Below are 20874 nucleotides of genomic sequence, written 5' to 3'. Positions count from 1 at the left end.
TTATAATTTGACTAGCTTTTAAATTAATTTCTGACAATTTGGTTGCCAAAAACAAACATTTTTTTCCTTATCCCTTCCAAAAGATAATCTAATTTGCAATCCTAACGCTGCATAATTAAATAAAGATCACTGGTGTGGCGGCGTTAATGGAGAAACTGAATATATTCAATTAATTTACTCATCTAAACACCTGTAACTTCATGTTATCCAGAAAACACTGCATATTAGCCTGCAGTAACAAACTTCCAAAGCAAACGGTCCCAAAATAATACCAATACTACCATTCAATTCTTGAGAGATGACCTTTCAAGCTCTTAAAACGGTTGGTGAACATTAGCCGATAAACAATGGAAGCAGATGTGGAAAGAGACATAAACCCAGAAACATCTGGATTCCAGATGAAGACGAGAACCTTTACATTCCACAAGCTGAAGCCATAAAACACACACAGACACAAGTGTACTCCAAGCATGTCACAATAAAACTATATTTATAAATTAAAAAAAGAAATCTCCTTAACATGGTACTTCAAAAATTCTCCCAATACAATATTGCTGACAAACACTGAAAAATATATTCTTCCATGAATAATGAAATATCTGCATGAGACATTTACTGAGTAAAAAATCTAAAAAGGGCAAAAAAAAGTTAAGAACCTCCAAATATGCACTAAAACAAGGCAACAGAAATGTTGAAATCTGACATTTACGTCCTTGGTTGGACTACATTCACCTTGAATCTTCACACCCATATAGTCTTGTAACTAAATCCCATTCAATTATTGCTATTTCTCTCTTTTTTTTTGTCCATAAGAAGAAATCGTTCCATTTTATTCAACAGCAAATTTCCCAACTAATCTGAGGTGATTTTGTACATTTAGTAAAACATTCTAATCTGTTATTTTAAGCATGAACGGTTTGCTTATGCTTTAGTAGACTCATTTCTAAAACCTAAGTGATGTTGGGGCTCACAAGCTACTGGATTTCAGGTCAGCACTAATCCTAATTCTAATCTGCTGCACTAGTAGGCCACTTTTTATAAGGCAAAAAATAGTTTGGGTACTTCTGCTCGCAACAGTCACATGATGTCGACGAAGAACTCCCCATTGGCTGTGTTGCAGGAGCGTCGGGAGCCAGTGAGTTCGGGGGGGATGCTGGCGAGGGGGCGACCGGACGGTGACCCCGGGCCAGCTCGTGCCGATCCCTGCTTCAGGCTGTAGCTGTGAGATCGTGAGCTGCGCACGCTGCCCTCGCTGGGGGCTCTGTCTCTGCGGAAGTCAAACTCATGTGTGTCTCCAATTTCGCTTCCTCCTCCTAACCTGAAGTCTCCAGCTGCGGTTTTCCCCTCAGTCCGGCTCCAGCTGCAGTTTGAGCCGCTGCTCCCTACGGAGAGTAACCCTAGCGTAAGTGAGCCGCTGTTTGAGATCGTTAGCAGCGTGATTTGAGGTGCCTCACCTTCGCTGTGCTGGCTGCCTGCGCTGCCTCCACCGGCTTCAGAGAAGCTGTGAGCTGCATCCGGGAGACAGTGGGCTGGAGGGTACTGGTAAGGGAATGCCGTGGGCCAGGGAGCTTCAGCAGGGTGAAGCAGTGGAGCGAGAGTGTCCTGATCAGACGCCCCGCTGGATCCATCATGTTCATGCAGTGAAAGATGGGCCATGTCTACAACACAACACAGTGTGTCAGCATAATGTAAAACTGAATGTACAACGAAAATATTTGTTGATGACCGTTTAAGTTGAAATGAAAATAACATCATTAAAAACTCTTACTTGCATTATTTTTGAGAAAAAAAAGATGTTAACACTTTCTTAAACCAAATAAAGAGGAGAAAAAAAAATAATCGACCTCAACATGTTTTCATGCTTGGGCTTGACAGATGTCAAGAGTTTAAATCTCCCTATAAAAGCTTCTCTCTTAAAGGGGTCATATGATTTTCCTTTCTCTTTGAGGTGTTACAAGCTCTTGGTGCATAAAGAAGATCTGTAAAGTTACAAAGACTAAAGTCTCAAATCCAAATAGATATTCTTTATCAAAGTTAAGACTCTGCCATGTCCCCACTGAAATGGCTCATTTTAACCCGCCCACACATCTCTATGTCACTATGTGAAATATTTGCATAATGTCGCACAAATGTTCACGCAAAGAAAGAAGACGTGGTTTCAGTAACACAGTTAGTGTTGAAGCAGTCATGTCAGGGAGATGCTGTGTGTATCTAGGTGAAAGCAAAAGCACTTTATTTGGCTTTCTGAAAGTAGATGCATTTAGGAATCTTTAAGATTACTTACAACAGAACAATAATGGACGACTGTTTCATGAACCTAGGAGAGGAGGTAATTCTGACTTTGCTACGACAATCTGGCGCTTCAGAATCAGCTACTGGAACTATGTTTTGTTATTAGTTGAAGTATTTGCTATTGACTGTTCAAATGCAGAGTTTTGCATGTTGTGCGTGCGTGTGTGTGTGTGTGTGTGTGTGTGTGTGTGAGAGAGAGAGAGAAAGAGACACAGTGACTCTTGTTTCTCTTTTGGGGTTGAACTGATGGTAAAACTAAGGACATTATTAACTGTCTTTACATTTATTTTGAAAGATGAAGCTCACGAATATGGAAAAACATTTCTGACGCATGTTTGCAGTGTTCGGCCAACCACAATGCAGTGGAGTCAGCTGGCCAATCAGAGCAGACTGTGCTTGTCAGAAGGAGGTACTTTGTATTGTTTTGTATTTGTTTGAGAAAGGCGGGGCATAGAGGACCTACAATAATGTACAGTATTTGAAAATATTTTTTGAACATAATAGCATGTCAACCTATTCTGTTACACCAAATAATGATCTTTTAAAAAAGCATCATATGACCCCTTTAAAAAGGGCACATTTTCTGCCCTTTGTTTGACTTTATCCTCACAACAGTTCATTCTCTCTTACACTACGGAAAAAGAGCTGACAAACTTGTATGTAGAGTTTAGTGATCTCCATCTAAATATTCTGCTCAAATAAAAGTGTCTTCACACGTTTGTGCTGTTTTCTGAGACTACATCTTCCATCAAACCTTCTCAGTGATGAACTGTGATAAATCCAAACATGGATCTTGCCTATAATGTTTTCTGATGAGGTTGCTGAATTAATGCACTCATGCAACCTCTGCACCAATATATATATATATGCAGTATATATATATATATATATATTTTTTTTTTTTATAGATAGACATGAACATAATTTGGAATTAATATTAGAAATCTGTTTTTGCTTTTGAGAGAAGCTTTTTAGTTTTAAAAGTTTTCATAAGTGTTTATATTAATAATATAATAATTCAGGAACTAGATGAGGTCAAATAAACCATGTGTATGCATTTCTCAAATGACAAGTAATCGCAATTACAATTTTGAATAAAATAATTGATTTAGTTTAACAATTAAACAATTGTGAAATCATTTCATGATTATAAGTTTTAATCAACTAAAACTAGACTAAAGTTCACAGACTTTTGGTCAACTACAACTTGACTAAACCAAAAACTGGACAGAAAGACTAAATATGATAAAAATTAAAAAAGATATTTGACACAACAAAATAAAACGATGAACCATATGATGGTTTTGTGAGAGGATTGAAATTTAAAGCTATAGCTCTCAAATGGCAGGTCACATGTCGTACATTCAAACCACAGGACCACTCATTGACAAAACTCTCATCTGTGGCTGATCTGTGGAGGTGAAAGCACTTACTGCCAGAGAGATCTCCAAAGATGTAGTAGCACTGCTCTGAGAAGGTGATTTTGTTGACCGTGTGGCGGATGAAGCCAGCTTTCAACAGGTTGCTGGCGTACTTCCGTGCTTCACGGCGATCTGCAAACCCCTCCACGTGATGAAACAGCCAGTCAACCACATCAGAGCCTGTGAGACAACATATGCACCAATTATACATAACAGCTCCATGAAGCAGTCTGCTAATATTTATTTTCAAATTACAATGATTGATGAATGTGTTTATTTTTCTTCCCTGTTGTGAAGCAAATTATCAGAGTGTAACAAATTATAGAAGTGATCAGAAAAGTGCAGGACGGGGACTTGGTTCGATCCATGGGACTGGATTATGAGATATGGGCGCTGCACTAAAAATGAATGGAAGCTTGCAGTCAGTTATAGAGGGATGGGGTTTAAACAGACAACTGTAAGTCATTGGAGAAGTCTGGCATACATCACCAGAGAGACGTCTGTCATTTTACTGCAAGATAAAGTTATGCCTTTTTGATTTAACATTACAAGATCAAAATATCCAATCAATTCTTGATGGACAAAAACAAATCCCATCCAACATTTTCTCTCATTCTTCATTTTTTCACTCAGATAGATGTTACAAATAGACAAATCAATCAAAGTTTCAGTTTCATGCTGACTTTTAGTTAATATCCAGGTAAAATGAAGAAGATCAGCGAATAAATCGTTTAAAAACACTAATTGTAAGCACTATAAAGTGGGTCTTGACCTATGAAAGCACTGGCTATAGTGATCTTCAGCCACATTCGGTCTCGAACTTCCAGGCCTGAGTCTGGACAGGCCATTGCTTTTGCAACTGTTGCCATGTCACTGTGGACAGACAGGTGGTAGTCATCAAATCCTGCAAGAACAACAACACACAGTTAACAAGAGCACAAAACACAAAGCATCTGCCTGGCGGCCAGAAACCAGAACCTCCCACGCTCCACACACAAGTGTCTAGATATGACTCAAGTCATAAATCAATGGGATTCTTATTAGATTTTTTCACCCATTTTGTCAATCGCCAGGTCAACTAGTAAGTCTGATTGATTAAGAAATGGAACACCTTTCCTCAACAAGACCCAGGATTTAAGGGATCATTCATGCTTATAACAACAAAATGTAGGGGTCAAAATCTAGCTTTTGCAAAGAAATATAAAGAGTGAAGAGCAGATGTCTCACTCTCAGTCTCTGGGATGGAGCTGGAGACGGAAGAGCTGGTGGAGGTGACGGTGCTCATGGAGGGACTCAAGCCGTAGGGAGGATAGACGCCCGTCATGGCTGCCGTATGGGACACCCAGGCTGCAGGGTCAATGGGCCGGATGGGCTCACCTGGGACAGAAGACAACCAGTGCTCAACAAAGCTGGACAGAACAGGTGAGTTTGACAGAGAACTAACTAAACCCTGTTGTTAAAACCACCACAGTACATCGTAATGGCAGAACAACACTTCTGGTTGAAAAATAAAACTTCTTCTTTGGAGGACTTTACAAGTAATTGGTTTTTGAACATTAAAAAGGACAATGGGATATCTAACTTCAAGTCTTACCCTCCTATGTAGCATTCAAATCTATTATACAGTGTAAAATGTGTAAAAATGCAAATGAAATTTGAGAGCTTATCAGTGAAAGACAAAATCATATGATTTCAAAAGATGTACACAATACTTTACTAAAGTTTGGGGTCGGTCAGATTTACTGCTTTTGAAAAATGGCCTCTAATGCTCATCACAGAGGCTGCATTTATTTAAATCAAAAATACAGTAAACACAGCTTTTCTATTTGAATGCATTTTAAAATGTAATTTATTCCTGCGATGCAAAGCTGTATTTTCAGCATCATTACTCCAGTCTTCAGTGTCACATGATCTTCAGAAATCATTCTAATATACTGATTTGCTGCTCAAGGAACATTTATTATTAACAGTTGTGCTGCTTCGTATGTTTGTGGAAACCTAATACAATATTTTTTTTTAATTTGTTTATCAGTAGAAATTTTCAAAAAAGTAAACTTTTGCCACATTAGTATGTAGTAATAAAAAAAATAAAAATAAAAAAAAAGGTCTCTTCTGATGGTCGTGCATCTTATGTGTAAATGAGTATGTGAGAGGGAAAATATTAAAAATGAACACTTACTCCTTGGCAAAGCAAAGCAACCGTTTGGGTTTGGGTCCCAGCATTTGGCAACAGTAAGCGACACGGGTCTGCAAAAAAAAAAAAACAGAAGGACAAAAAAATAATAATAAGCTAACCAGGTCCCATAAAACATGAATGTTTTGTAATGTGACTCACCCAGGCTTATGCACGATCTCCCTCAGCACTCGTACAGCATCATCATTGCACATGTTCTCAAAGTTGATGTCATTCACCTGTGAGAAGAAACAGAAACCTGAACTGAAACAACCAGCCTCTGAGTCAGACTCCTATATCCTGAACACGTCTTCCTCCGGCCCTCACCTGCAGCAGCATGTCTCCGGGCTCGATCCGCCCATCGGCCGCCACCGCTCCACCCTTCATTATAGAGCCGATGTAGATGCCTCCATCACCGCGCTCGTTACTCTGACCCACGATACTGATGCCCAGGAAGTTATACCTCTCTAAATAAAGTAAAGGAAGTGAGACTTCAGGCAACTAGTTGACATTACTTTAGCTTTGCACATCTGTAATATCATCCTTAGATTAAAAATCAGGGTCTTCAGGGAGAAAAGAAAATAAATTATATGCCCTTAATATCTTTATTTTATTTAAAGGTCTTAAAGCACTCAAGGTTGTACTTCATCTAATCAGAGATTAATATAATGCAGACTCACCCATATTTAAAGTGACAGTGATGATATTCAGAGACATAGTAGAGTCAGTGATGCTACTGAAAGATGAAGACTGAAGAAAGCAAGACAAAAATAGTTTTAAATACAGTATGTTTTATATATTGTATTAGACACTTAAGAGCTGTGCCTGCTGTCTCACCCTCTCCATTTGCTGGGCTTTGGGCCTGCGTCTCCGTCGGCGGTGTCGTCTCATTAGCCTGGTTGAGCCGCTTTGCTCTGTAACACTGCTAAAACTGCAGAACGGATGTCACGATATGGTGATTACATGAGCTTCCCATTTCAATTTGAGTCACAGGCAATGTGAAACATTACTGATCACTAGGAAAAGGAATCAGAGACTTCCGTCACTCCATTTAAAAAACATTGACGTTTTCATAACGTGAAGTTTTCTGAAGCGGAATAATTCATTTATGAAAAAACTATTTAATTATGCAGTCGTGTGTTTTCAGCTGAGAGATAAAAATCTCTTTTAGAATTCATAAAAAATATAGAAGATAAACAAAATCATACCGGGTTGGAACGGCATTACAGTGAGTAAGAGATGACAGAATTTCTGGAAAACTTTAACAGCTCTGAGTCAGCTTCTGATTCCATGTAATGACTTTCAGTACTTTTCAGGGAGCAGCTAATAAATACTCTACAAAAATACTAAACCAATACCAAACACCAAAATAAATTAGGGCTGTGTGATCAATTATATTTTAAATAAAGTCCCACAATCAGAACTTTTCTCTTAAATACATTTTCTTCCCTGTGGTTTTCTTCCCAACCTGGCAACCACGTGCACATGCTCTCTCTACATTACTGAAAACCCGCTGATAAGAAGAAACCACAGGCAAACATGTAAGTTGGAGTTTAGCGATCTCCACTGAGATATTCAGCTCTACAGCCAGTCTGTTTTCTTTCCTGAGGTCATTTGTGACTAAATCAGCAAGCAAAGTATGCGAGTTGACTTTCACTTGATTTGTGCTTATGAAAAAGTGATCAAATGTATAAAACAATAACTGATGATAATTTAGCGCACATTAATCATGATTAACCATTATTGTGCAGCTCTACTCAATACTCAAAACATTGAAAAAAAATGGCATTTCCTAATCTTTTTTTATCATCACTAAGGCTACACGACAACGGTGTAGTCAAATATTGAAATGTTTTTCCCTTGCATTCTGAAAAAGTTTCACGTATACACAACATCGTTTTCAAAGCGATTCGCATTTACACATCCACGAAAACAGCCATAAATGCTGCATTAGGTATGCCAGGCCAGTAGTTGGCGCTGTCACCTGTAGGGAAGTGATGAGTATATGTTGTATATGATCAGAGAATGTCTAATATGGCGAGAAGTTTCACTCTCACTACACTTCCGGCTTCTGAACTGGTTGCAGTTCCACTCTGATTCCATATGAGGGCGCTCACAGGACGAGTGCAGAATGAATGGAGGTCAATGGCGGTATACCCCTCAAAATCCACTTTTCTCAAGATTTTTTGTCTAGTATTTTGAATGTTGTATTCGAAAGGAGATGCAAAGAAATTACACATTGCTGGGTGTTAGATTTTTTAGAGTCACTTATTTGCTTTAAAAAGTCTTTTAAAATGTCAATGACGTCATACACATTCACATTCATTAGCAGAATGCTAGCATGTTATGGGCAACAACAACTCAACCTGTAAGATATCGAAAGGACATAAGTACTCGTTCATTCAACTTTCGACCTATAACCCATGTTGAACTTGCAAGACCTATAATCAGATCTGAGATTTCTCAACGGCAATCGGGTGAAAGAGACAAATTTAGCCGTCTAGCCCCATAGACTCCCATTCATTTTGCACTCATGGTGATCGCCCCCAGTGGAACTGTGGTGGTACTGCAACCAAAATTCGGTACAATAGGACTTAATAGGGAGTGGGAAGGCTCTCCATAGACAGGCTCTGATATGATGTGTCTCCGCTGTTGGTTGTTATATTGGTGAAGTAAATCCACACTGTGCATGAAGAAGCGTTAGCAAACTCTTGAGCAGGAACAACAGTACCATGTACTCCGCCATTGTTGTGTATGTTTGTTCGCACTTGCCTTTAAAATTGACACGTACTGCTCATGTCTACATACCTAAAACATACTACACAAGCACATGACGTCACTGTTTTCAAAGATTTCACGGTGGCGTTTTTCAAAACTTTGCACTTTGAAACCGGTTTTCAAAAATATGCATTTTCAGTCCCCAAAATGCCATTGTGTAAACAAACTTTAACCCTATCAAAATAAGATTCCCATCCATATTGATAACATGAATAATTGATAACATTAATCTACATTTACTTTAAACGATTCTCAAAACCTCTACAAACTATGATTACCCACATCTGCTTATCAAATTGCTCAAGTCAGAGCTCTGAAAAACCTTACTTAACCATTGGGGCTCGCCGTGTAATCACATACATGATTGTAATCATATCGAGCGCAGTGGAAACGAACAAATGCCGTGAGACTCACCGGCTGGTGGAGCCGTCATCCGAGTCAAAACAGCTGCTTGATTCTAGTTCACTGCTCATGAGGGAAGAACGGCTGTCACAGACATCATACCCTCCCAGATCCATGCCTCTGCCGCCCCGTGAGCACCCATTCAGCCTTCCTCCTAGATGAATTACCATTGATATTAATGTAGATTTGTGCTTAGGTGTTCCAATTTTTCAATTATTAAGAATTATTACTTTGGAAACTTTGATTATAAAAACCATGGCATCATAATACATGCACAGAAGTGAGGATGTTGACACGTACCAGAGTGCTCATGAGAGTGTTTCCTGCGCGATCGGTCTCTCTCCCTCCTGTGTGACACGACCGAATCAGTCTCCGTCTCATCGTCCACACCGTGCCGGCTGCCTGCAGCCTTGGGGCTGTGTGGGACACATGGTTAAAGACTGAGAACATGCTCCTCATTTCGAGTTTTGCTTCTAACTTGTGATTTGATCTGATCATTTGTATAACACAGCAAAAAAGCATACTGGAAGGACGGGGGCCTGGAGTCTCCAATGCCTTGGCTTCTCTCTTGAGACGGCGGCCGCTCGGACTGACTCTCTGCCACTGAACATCCATCTGAGTGGGAGCCGTCTGATGACACCAGCTATCAACACACACAGAGAAACAATGACATGCACTTCACACTAACCTGAAGTGGTTATACACTTAAATAGAATAGAAATGCGTCTCGTTGAGAAATACACCCTTTTTAAGCAAAATGCTTAATGGGGGTCACACCCCAGTCTAATACACCGGACTACAAACTCCTGTCACCGATCTCTCACCGTATAAACTCACTGTACAAACATATTACAATACCCTAATCCTCATACACGGTCTATAAAATGGTTCCAGATCCCAAGAGAACTTTTACTGTGATGGGACAAGCAACATTTAAAACCACAATAAGAACGGCAAATTAAAGTGACTGTAAATCTTCGCAAAAGCATCTAGTTTAAAACAGATCTTAGTGTATTCATTTGGTTTCATATGATGTGACCCTGGAGCACAAAAGCAGTCTTGAGTCTCTGGGGTATATTTGTAGCAATAGCCAAAAATACATTGTATGGGTCAAAGTTATCGATTTTCCTTTTATGCCAAAAATCATTAGGATATTAAGTAAAGATCATGTTCCATGAAGATATTTTGTAGATTTCCTACCGTAAATATATCAAAACCTAATTTTTGATTAGTAATGTGCATTTCTAAGAATTCATTTGGACAAATTTAAAGGCGATTTTATCAATATTTTGATTTTTTTCTGCTCCCTCAGATTCCAGATTTTCAAATAGTTGTATCTCAGACAAATATTGTCCGATCCTAACAAACCATACTTTAAAAGGAAAGATTATTTATTTAGCTTTCAGATGTTATACAAATCTCAATTTCGAAAAATTAACACTTAAGACTGATTCTGTGGTCCAGGGTCACACATGGCTTTAAAAAAAAATTTAATTTCCCATTTTCAACAAATATTTTATGACTCTTAAAATGTCATACAGTGTAATCGTCAAGTGAACTGTTAGACCTGACCATATTTGTGTACACATTGTAATCATTATTTTTAAAGAAATCCTATAATTAAGTTTTAAAGGTCCGAGGGCAACGATAGGCTGTCCTTCCTGATTGCAGTTGCATGCCATTGAAATATAAATAAGCCGCTCATAAAACAAAGCTTATGCAGCATACCGTAGTCTCTGATTCGCTGCATCAGACCGAAGTGAACCTTAAGCAGGAATGACTGGCAGACTCTTTGAGAAATACATATACAGCAATGCCAGCACTCAGGAGAACTGGGCTGAATTAAAAAAGGCTGATTTATTATGCAAGGAGCATCGGGGAATTAAGATGCAGGGATGCTTGTGTGTGTTTGTGTGTGTTTCTGCTCTCACCCAGCAAATCACTCGGCCGTTGTAACAGGGAAGTTTTGCATTGTCGTCTGTGATTTCCTCCTTGACCACCCTGCAGAAACACAAGAAACAGAGAGAAAACAAATCAGAAAAGACGTCTTATTGTCCAACCGCAGTCTGTGTGAACCGTAAAAAAGAAAGATCAGCTTAAGAGATCCCCAGAGTGTCTGGGAATAAATTAGAATAAGTAAATGAGACAAAGCCTTTAGATGAAAGAAAGGACGGGCTGGATCAGAAATGCATAAATCAGATAAGCATGCACACACATGTGCTCACAGAACACACAAAGCACTGAACGCAGGGAGACTCCAGCAGATAAGATCCCAAACTCATGAGTTCAAAGAGATTTCAGCTGGACAAAATGTACTGCTAGTACGTTAATTGACACTGAAACGGATCATTTAGATTCCACTATCAGTTTGTAAAACATACAACAAAAATGTGTGTACAGAAATGCCTGCGAGGCTCACAATAATTCAGCTTTCACTATCTTTATGACCATTATATTTCCATGACTTTTTAATTGTATTGTTTTTTTTTTACTATTTTATTTTAAGTATGTTTTACATTTTAAAAATACATTTTCAAAAGCACAAATATTCCTTGCTTGCTCTGAATTATTAATATACACTCGGGTCAGTAGTTTTTTTTTTTTTTTTTTAGAAGTTAATTAAATTGATTTATTCATTAAGGATGCAATAAATCGAAAGTAACAAAGGATTTTTACAATGACAAAAGATTTCTATTTCAGATAAATGCTGCTCTTATGAACTTGTTACTCATACAAAAATCCTGAAAAAAATGACCATGGTTTCCAAAAAAATACAATTTAACAGTAATAAGAAATGTTTCTTGAGCAGCAAATCAGAATATTAGACTGATTTCTGAAGATCATGTGACACTGAAGACTGGAGTAATGATGCTGACAATTCAACTTTGCATTCACAGGAATAAATTACATTTTAATATGTTCAATTAGAAAAAACACTATTTTGGACTGTAATAATATTTCACAATATTACTGTTTTTACTATATATTAAATCAAATAAAATCAGCCTATTTTATTTTTTAAAATCATAAAAATAAATCTTACTGAACCCAAAGTTTTGAAAGCTAGTGTATAGTTATAACTGTAATATGTGAAATATCCTTTACAAACTGCGAGTCAAAATTATTTTCTATGGTATTCAAAACCATGCTACAGATGCTTAATATTTTAACCCAGATTATTTCTTCATTATATACAGCCCGTTTTTAACATAAACTACCCATTTACAATGTGCATACAAAAAAAACAACAACCTTTCATTCATTCACAAACACTCTAATCCAATAACATCATTTCAAAATGTGTAAAAGCACTCTTTGTTGCATTGACAGACATGTAAATCCTCAATAGAGACCGATTCAATTGAGCTATTCGTTTCCATTTGGCAGAGCTCTGAGCTTGTCCTTCAACGATGAACATCTTTAAGCTTTTAATGAACTTTTCTGAAGGGGAGTTAAAGGGAGGGGAACGGGACGATCAAACTACCACATATTTCACTGGGGAAGGTTGTAAAGCTGCCAGCGCTGAAGCCATCAGGGCATTCCAGTCACTGCCTGCAGTTGTTCCAACTCAACATTCTTGGGTCTAATGCAACAGACAAGACAAGAACACTAGCCAGTGCTCCAAACATGACTTATTCACAAGCTAGGAGATACAGACCATCTGAAATCAAACACTTTTTGAACAATTAAACTTCACACTCTTTTTACCTAGTCATGATGATGTCTAGTCAGACAATTTTATTTAGATCTCATTCTACAGATATTGCTGACCTGATTCTAATTATTCTATGTAATGATTATACTGTAATTTATGATATCTCTGATTAAATATTTCAAACATGACCTTGAAAGCAGGTTTAACTCTTTCCAAGCACTCACAAGGAGTAATATCAAACTAATTACATATTTAAGCCAGGCTTAAAAAATGATATTCCCCAACTAATTTCCATGCTGTACCTCATATTACAATCTCCTGACATTTCCAGGTTTTCCATGATCTGGCAACCCTGGTCTACTTATCCAATTATGAGTAGAAGGTCTGCTTTTGAAGGAGGTCAGAGAGTTCACAGAAACTCCAAAAGGCATTTAAAGGATGGAAACTATGGAAAATAAATAAAAAAAATTCGTCTATGGCTAATGACCAAGAACACATCATAAATAACGTTAACGAATCCAAATTTCCATCTAAACACCCCTCAAATGTTTTTCATCATTTGGGGAGACGGTCGGTTTTGGGGACATGTGGGCTCTGAACTGCGCATGCGCACTGCACATTTAAACAGATTTTACTGTAGCCTACCTACTTCTCTTGGATCGAGGTGGAAAATTCCTCAAAGTGTTGGATAAACGGTTTAATTTAGGTGATACTCGCTCATAAATGTTCTGACGGGGAGGTGTTTTGTGAAAAATAAGGAAAATACTTTAGGAACCATATCTGAACAGAATAAGCGTAAAGAAACCCCAAAACCAAGAGTGCTTTTTGTGCAGCCATGGTAATTTAGATTGACGCTGGAGAAGAGTTAAGAAGGAAGGATACTAACTACTGCCTACTCTGTGGTCAATAACCATTCACTAACTAACAAACGAACTGCATCCAAAGCTCGTGCCGACAGGCCAAAAGCCATATTTGAGAGTAATCCAGACTTAAAATGGATGCCGTCGTAAATTGAAAAGGACCTAACATTCACCCCTGCTGAACTCCGCACGCACACAACGTGCATTTTCTCCTTTCACGTACAGTTGTGTCCAACACATCTAATATGAGACATTATATCAGCCTCTGAAAACCAGGACAGTCGATCGACGATCCAAACAAGGCTCAAATCGTGCGACAAACCCGAGAAATACATGCAGAAGTGCGAAGAAAGCGAATGCACGGCAGGCTCACCCGAAGTCATCGTCCATAGATTTAAAGAAAAACTTGTAGTTTGGTTTCTTGAGAGCGTTTTTCAGGTCCAAAAGGGTGACCCTTTCTGCAGGGATGGGCAGTTTGACCAGGTATGGAGTTTCCTGGTCGTCGAGATGGTAGATCACTTTAGTCTCCCCCATTGCAGACCGCTGGGGAGAAGTGTACGGGGGTCATCCAGCGCAGGGGCCCCTGATGCCCCTCCAGAGAGGGCTTTTGCTCTCTTCCACCCGCCAGTTGACTTTTTGATTAATCCCGTCCTTTCTTTCTTTGCTTCCTCCGGAGATCCCAGGAATCTTCGATCTCAGCGCAAATATTCCATGAGCTGAATGCGATTAAAGATCCATCCTCTTATTTCACTGTATCCCACATGTTGAGAACGGAGAATAGCGCGTGAAATGTGTGATAAATTAGATTATTTTGGTCAGGAATGCCGTGGTTCCTCGGATAGCTTCCCTGTGCTCTCCTTCCAGAGGGTTTTGTATTGATGCCGAATGCCCGGGGACACGCGCTCCCTCTAGCGGAGAGAAGTGTCGGCGTCAACAAAGAGTTACTTGGGGTCATTCTATTGAACGGGTGCCATTTGGAGAATGGGGTAAACTGGGCCGCTTACCTAAATTGTCCTCTAGGCAAAGAGAAAGGCATCTAAATATATTTATAGATGTCTAATATCAAGATGAATCATATACGGAAACAAAAAGGAACAGTGCTGGGTGGACTACTTTCAATTTGTAGTCTGTTACTGATTACAAATTATGATGAAAACTGTAGTCAGTAGTTTAATATGGATTACTCATTTTAGATTAGATCTTTTGGATTACTCATGGCCTAATTTGTTTATAAATCTGAATGGGATTATTTTTATAATATATTATCTTGTTATAATAGAGATATCAAATATATTCCATTCTTTGTGTTCAACATCATGAAAATCATTAAACATATTAGGTCAAGGTTTAAAAGTAACCGACTATGAGAATTTTCTAACTAGTACTACACTTTAGCAAACTGATGACATAATCCAGGTTACATGGAATCAGTTACAACCCAGCTCTGTTAGTGAAATATAAAAAGTAACGAATGTTTAATCATTTGTTGTGGAGATAAAAGCTAGCACCTTGTATTAAAAAATGATTTATTGGTACCCATCTAATGAAAACATTTATCTCTCTTGATAAAACTCAACCTAGTTCACATTAAAATAGGTTAGATAAAATTAGAGACCATACAATCACTTGAGCTGGTTTATAATTGCTGTGGTATGCAGGCAGATTTGCCTTCTGTATCATTTAGCACTGTTGAGTCACATAACACCAGGGAAATGCTCTAGGTTTAGACGATCAGGTGCTCAGTCATTAATCACATCAAATGTTCATATCTACTCCCAGAATCTCCTTTAGATGTCTTTTTTTGATAATTCATGAAGCATATACCAGTTATGCCTTAGTGTATTTCCATTCATGTTTTTCAGACTTAGAGAAAACTATGGGACCTTTGTACACTAATGCTATTTTAGGTGATATTTCAAATAAGTTTTCTTGTGTATTATGCAATGGGTAAGAGACAGTGTAGTACAATGTGCCACCCAATAATCTATATATGTGGTGACCATATATTGAAAAAGAGCAAAGCAATCTGAGATATGCACATGAGAATTTTTTTTTAAAGTTTTTAAAGATTTTCAAAAGACCATAAAACATCCACATACAAGAGACAAGACAGTTAAACAGAAGGTTTTAATTATAAAAGTATGTCATGCAGATTCACACATATAGAAAACCGCATCTGGAACAAAACAAGAAGAAATGTTAAGCCACAGAAACACTTGGACACAGCATGAACATATGAATGTGGAAAATTATAAGTTATAAAACAGCGGCCAGCCCTTACTGAACTCAAATTTATGTACATAACATATTATACCATACAAATCATTATAGAGCAGCAAAATATGAATCAAGTCAAAAATCTAGTTAGTCACTGTTAGTAAAACTCACCTCCCACACCACTAGTCCTTGAATGCTGGGTAATTTACAGTCACTCTTCTGTGAATATAGACCCTTTATAATAAACAGGATGAAATGCAATTAGCACTAAACTTTGCATTTTTATGGATTACATTATCATAGTATGATGCATCATCGATTGTTTAAAATGTTGATGTCCATGAGATTAAACTTTTGAAAGGCACAGATGTAAACACCTTTCAGCAGCCACCTCATGTATTAATATCTGCCCTAGTTGACACCACATTCATCTGAACAGCAATGAACAGGCAACACTTTAAGGCATGACTGGCTTTACTTAAACCTAAACAGCTAAGAGAATGGAAAATATTCATAGCGGTGTACCAGGCGGAATGTAACTCTGCCCACGTTGCTGTTGCAGCCCTGAGTTTCTACCGCCGATCTGCTCACCTGAAACGACAGAATATGATGCTTGAAGCATGAACAGAAATGTTAAAGTCATGAATATAGCTTATTGTGAATGCTGTTCTTGTAATAGCACAAGCAAGAGAAACAATTAAGTGTTTTCTCTCATAAATGTGGCTATTTCAAGATTTACTGTGCGCCTTAGAAGACACCACATTCATCTAATGGAAAATGAATGGGCAACACAAAAAGGCAAGACCGAGAACTGTACGGTGTCTGCATGGATTCAGTATCTAGCTTTACTTTTTTTTTTTTTTTAAATAAGCCGTTGTAACTTTTGGAACTACTCACGTGGAGCAATCTAACATATGCACGTTCATATGAATGTAAATGCACACCTGGAGTTCAAAAGCACATGATGCTTGCTCCTTGTCCTCGTGATGTCGACATGTGACATAGCACACCAGCTCCTGCTGCTTTCGATGGAATGCATAAATCATACACACAACACAACTAATTAACTGTAAATTAAAGAAATGGAATTTAATAAAAAATTAAAGTGATGGACCACGAGGGCAAAAATAATAATTACAATTCAATGACGAGGGACATTCAGCTACACATTTAATTGGATGGATACAACTGCTCAAGGGCCACACTTTTAAAATGTGACAAAAGAAAGATTTATTTGCTCATCTCAGCTGACGATTAACTAAAACAAACGGGGGATATGACACACACGGAACCCTCCCTTTTCACGATCCTACCACTAAACACAAACATTTACTATAAAACCCGTTCACATACACATACAAATAACATTTACTACTTACCCATGTGCTGTACAAGGTACCCAACTGTACCTCTTTAAGAGCGTATGATCTCCACGTGGACACTACGGGAGGAACGAAGGACCCGGTGTAGGCGACTGAGACAGTGCCTGAGTGCAATTACTTGAACTCGTTTCCCCAGTCAAAGTTGGACACACCTACTTATTCACCATTATAATAATTTCCCACATTTTATAAAAACAGTACTGAAGAAGCTATGTATTCGGACTTTTCAGTATAATCCATTTAAAAACACAAACACAAATTCGTACAAGTTAACTATAACCAAAACAAATAGAAAGAAATGAGAATAAAATCGAATTTGACTACTAAAAAAAAATGTTAAAAGCTTTAACCCTTATGACTGTAAAAAATATGGACAAAGCGTCTGTGACGTCACTCATAGACTTTCTGAATAACGGGTTTGAAGCATAGACTGTATAAAATAATTATTTAAAGTAGTAATTTAAGTGTTTTTTTAAGGTTCTTGTGAAGTGTTACCAAGAATATCTAGCTATTTATAGTGGAGGCCACTGGGTTGGCTGGGTCTCAGTGGGAATCATGAAAACATTAATTAAATCATGTGTTTCCAAACATTTTCTATTTACATTAGCGATATATATATATATTTAAATAAAATAATAATAATAATAATAATAAAAGTAATTTGCATTTTCTAAACGGCTGAATAGCAATCCTACTTTTTACCAGCGGGGAAGACTGCGGGACTCTTATTTTGAAATCCTCACCGTGTTGCTGCCATCTTGGAGCCGAATTAAGTTGCTCATCATCCCAGTTTCTTTTGTGGCTTCTGTCAAATCGGAAGATCTGAGATCACTAACAAGAGCAAGTCACTTCCGACTATAACTCTGACAGACTTCGTGCTAAAGAAACATAAACCTCCAAAGACCTTTAAACGCTATCTGAGCAAATAACTGCACTAAAAAAACAAGGGTAAGCAGCTACCTAATGTGTCCTAAAGATAAACATCAGGAACGAGCTAACGTTAACGTTAGTTTATATCTGTGGCGTCTCACGAGCTCAAAACATTGTAACGTTATTAATCAATTTAGCTGTTTGGGTAAATTCGTTAATTAAGTTGAACTACTGAGACACTCCCACTGTTATTTCATACTGTATAAAGACATTCCTTCTTCTGTTTTCTGTTTCTCTCAGAATTTGAAATTTGAAACGTTAGCTCTAGTTTAAACGGTAACTGTAGGGACGTGGAGCATTGTAACGGTCGCCCTCGTCTCTGAACTAATTACTATTTTTTTTCCACTTGCAATATATACACACTCGCACATCTGGTATTGCACTTAATAGTGTGCGAGCTCCAGAAATCATTCGGACTCTGTGCTCCTGGATAGAGACTAAAGTAATGGGATTGTATTTGTATTATAATCTAATGTGCTGATCTGTCTGCAGATCCTTGTCCTAATTCCAGAGTGTGCTCTGAAACATAATCTTACTTTAGTTTAGTTTGTCTATCAGTGCCAGATCTCTAAACAGAGTCGACTATAGTTGATGTGTCCATTATTAGTGTGGAAGTAATGTTTTTAATGTCACCTTTTGCTTCAGACACTCGTGCATTGTCTCTGATGAGACTGAAGGCTGTTTAACTTTAGATGAAGGAATGTTTGGAAGAGGAAGAGTTTCAGAGGCTTGTTCTGGAAGCTGTGTTGCTGTTTGCCGGAGCTTAGTTTTATAATATACTTATTTTCTGTTAGGATGAACATTTTTCCTCCGCAGTCTTGACTGTATGAGCTAAAACCTATTTTTTAGGACTTTTTGTTCTTTCTTTTCATGGAGAAATGTCTTATTTGTATGGAAGCCTGTGTCACCAATGGATAAAATAATAGTGATAATAATAATTGTGACTTATCCCACAATTTAGACTTTTGATTCTTGCAATTCTGATTTTATATCTCACAATTCCTACTTTTTTTTTTTTTTGTTGCAAATTTCAGAAAAAAAGTCAGAATTGTGAGATAAAAGTCGCAATTACCTGTTTTTATTTTTCTAAAATTGTGTTCTGTGTTGGGAAAAAAAAACATACAATTGTGAGAAAAAACTGAGATTTGCTAAAATGTAAACTCAGAGAACAAAGTCAGAATTTTGAGTGTATATCTCACAGTTATAATTCTTAATGTAATAATTCAGTCATTTGGAAAAACATCAGACTTCTGTCTGGTGACGGATGTTGGACTTTCCCGATCATTTAGTCTTTTTAAACACTGCTTCTCTTTTATAATTATCAAAGTACATAAGAAAATGTCTGTCGCTACTTCAGTTTCATTGGGACTGCATTTTGCCTTTAAGCACATTTTTCTCCGCAAATTTCAAATTCTCATTAGTGCAAAAAAATAAATAAATAAATAAAATAAAATTGTCATTAATGTTATCAAGTAATGAAAACCATTCTTTTTTTTTTTTTTTTTTTAAAGTATATATTATTAAATAATAACAAACAAATTTTTTTTTTTAAATACTGAAAAATATTACATTAAATTAAAAGCTTCAGAGCAACAAATGCTATCTTTATGTATATAATGTTTTGTTGTTGTTGGAGGGGAATTAGGAATAAATAGGAAATTATTTCTTTTTAAAATAGAATCAGAATCAGAATCAGAATGAGCTTTATTGCCAGGTATGTTCACACATACGAGGAATTTTTTTTTCGTGACAGAGCTCCGCAGTGCAACATAACAGCGACAGAACAAAAAACACAATAAGGAATAAAAAATACAAAAAAATACAAATAGGTGGGTAAGGATTGACAATATACAAATTGACAATGTATGGCAGGTATATTAAAAAGAGCATTTATGTATGTACATGTATATTATGTGGAAAAATTGTAACTGTACGCTAAGTATGTGTGTTTGGATAAATAAGTGTATGTGTATATAAATATAAATATAAGTAGTATAGTGTGTTCCATGTATGTACATGTATATTATGTGCAAAAGATTTACGTGTACGCTAAGTATGTGTGTTGGATAAAAAGTGTAGTGTATATAAATATAAATAGTGTAGTGTGTCCCACAGTTATTATCAGCTGTTCATAAGATGGATTGCCTGAGGGAAGAAACTGTTCCTGTGTCTGGTCGTTCTGGTGCTCAGTGCTCTGTAGCGTCGACCAGATGGCAACAGTTCAAAGAGGGAGTGTGCTGGATGTGAGGGGTCCAGAGTGATTTTAACAGCCCTTTTGCTCACTCTGGATAAGTACAGTTCTTGAATAGATGGGAGGGTTGTACCGATAATTCGCTCAGCAGTCCGGACTACCCTCTGTAGTCTTCTGAGGTCCGATTTAGAAGCTGAGCTGAACCAGACAGTTACTGAAGTGCAGAGGATGGATTCGATGATGGTGGAGTAGAACTGTTTCAGCAGATCCTGTGGCAGGTTAAACTTCCTCAGCTGGCGAAGGAAGTACAACCTCTGCTGGGCCTTTTTCACAATGGAGTCAATGTGAATGTCCCACTTCAGGTCCTGAGAGATAGTGGTGCCCAGGAACCTGAATGACTCCACTGCAGTCACAGTGCTGTTCATGATGGTGAGTGGGGGGAGTGCAGGGGGGTTTCTCCTGAAGTCCACGATCATCTCCACTGTTTTGAGCGTGTTAAGCTCCAGGTTGTTGAGACTGCACCAGACAGCCAGCTCTTTAACCTCCTGTCTGTAAGCAGACTCGTCACCGTCC

At 37.7% G+C, this 20874-nt stretch overlaps 1 protein-coding gene, 1 long non-coding RNA gene and 2 other non-coding genes across 6 annotated transcripts; all 4 read right to left on the bottom strand.

Moving 5' to 3' along the window:
• Positions 1 to 460: 460 nt before the first annotated feature.
• On the bottom strand, positions 461 to 14513 carry LOC132155244 (segment polarity protein dishevelled homolog DVL-3-like). The gene is made up of 15 exons (XM_059564118.1): positions 13955 to 14513; positions 10998 to 11067; positions 9591 to 9709; positions 9367 to 9482; positions 9079 to 9220; positions 6724 to 6817; positions 6567 to 6636; positions 6214 to 6353; positions 6049 to 6125; positions 5893 to 5960; positions 4941 to 5090; positions 4486 to 4617; positions 3726 to 3893; positions 1455 to 1658; positions 461 to 1382 (listed from the first exon to the last, which is right to left on the bottom strand). Exons 1-15 carry the CDS (start codon positions 14113 to 14115, stop codon positions 1078 to 1080), a joined length of 2016 nt encoding a protein of 671 aa, XP_059420101.1. The 5' UTR covers positions 14116 to 14513; the 3' UTR covers positions 461 to 1077.
• A 1177-nt stretch (positions 14514 to 15690) lies between these two features.
• LOC132154314 (uncharacterized) lies at positions 15691 to 17306 on the bottom strand. Of its 3 annotated transcripts, XR_009437147.1 has the most exons (5): positions 17174 to 17306; positions 16743 to 16820; positions 16324 to 16389; positions 15970 to 16032; positions 15691 to 15757 (listed from the first exon to the last, which is right to left on the bottom strand). It is a non-coding gene; the product is annotated as an uncharacterized LOC132154314 (long non-coding RNA). The 3 variants fall into 3 exon arrangements; XR_009437146.1 differs by having other exon boundaries at positions 15691 to 16032; XR_009437148.1 differs by having other exon boundaries at positions 15691 to 16032; positions 16743 to 16817; positions 17174 to 17301.
• LOC132155448 (small nucleolar RNA SNORA13) lies at positions 16131 to 16263 on the bottom strand. The gene has a single exon (XR_009437242.1). It is a non-coding gene; the product is annotated as a small nucleolar RNA SNORA13 (small nucleolar RNA).
• LOC132155447 (small nucleolar RNA SNORA13) lies at positions 16461 to 16599 on the bottom strand. The gene has a single exon (XR_009437241.1). It is a non-coding gene; the product is annotated as a small nucleolar RNA SNORA13 (small nucleolar RNA).
• Positions 17307 to 20874: the final 3568 nt, after the last annotated feature.

The sequence above is a fragment of the Carassius carassius genome, chromosome 12, assembly GCF_963082965.1.
Source record: "Carassius carassius chromosome 12, fCarCar2.1, whole genome shotgun sequence".
NCBI classification, from domain to species: Eukaryota; Metazoa; Chordata; class Actinopteri; order Cypriniformes; family Cyprinidae; genus Carassius; species Carassius carassius.
This window is presented reverse-complemented; position numbering and strand designations above follow the sequence as displayed.

Bases quoted from the DNA above. Each gene is read 5' to 3' on its own strand.
- LOC132155244 (XM_059564118.1), bottom strand. From the start codon at position 14,115: ATGGGGGAGACTAAAGTGATCTACCATCTCGACGACCAGGAAACTCCA. The intron at 6,818-9,078 runs GTGAGTCTCACG...TCCGTTCTGCAG, and splicing joins GATGACGGCTCCACCAGCCG to TTTTAGCAGTGTTACAGAGC. The intron at 6,354-6,566 runs GTGAGTCTGCAT...TACTTTATTTAG, and splicing joins CACTGTCACTTTAAATATGG to AGAGGTATAACTTCCTGGGC.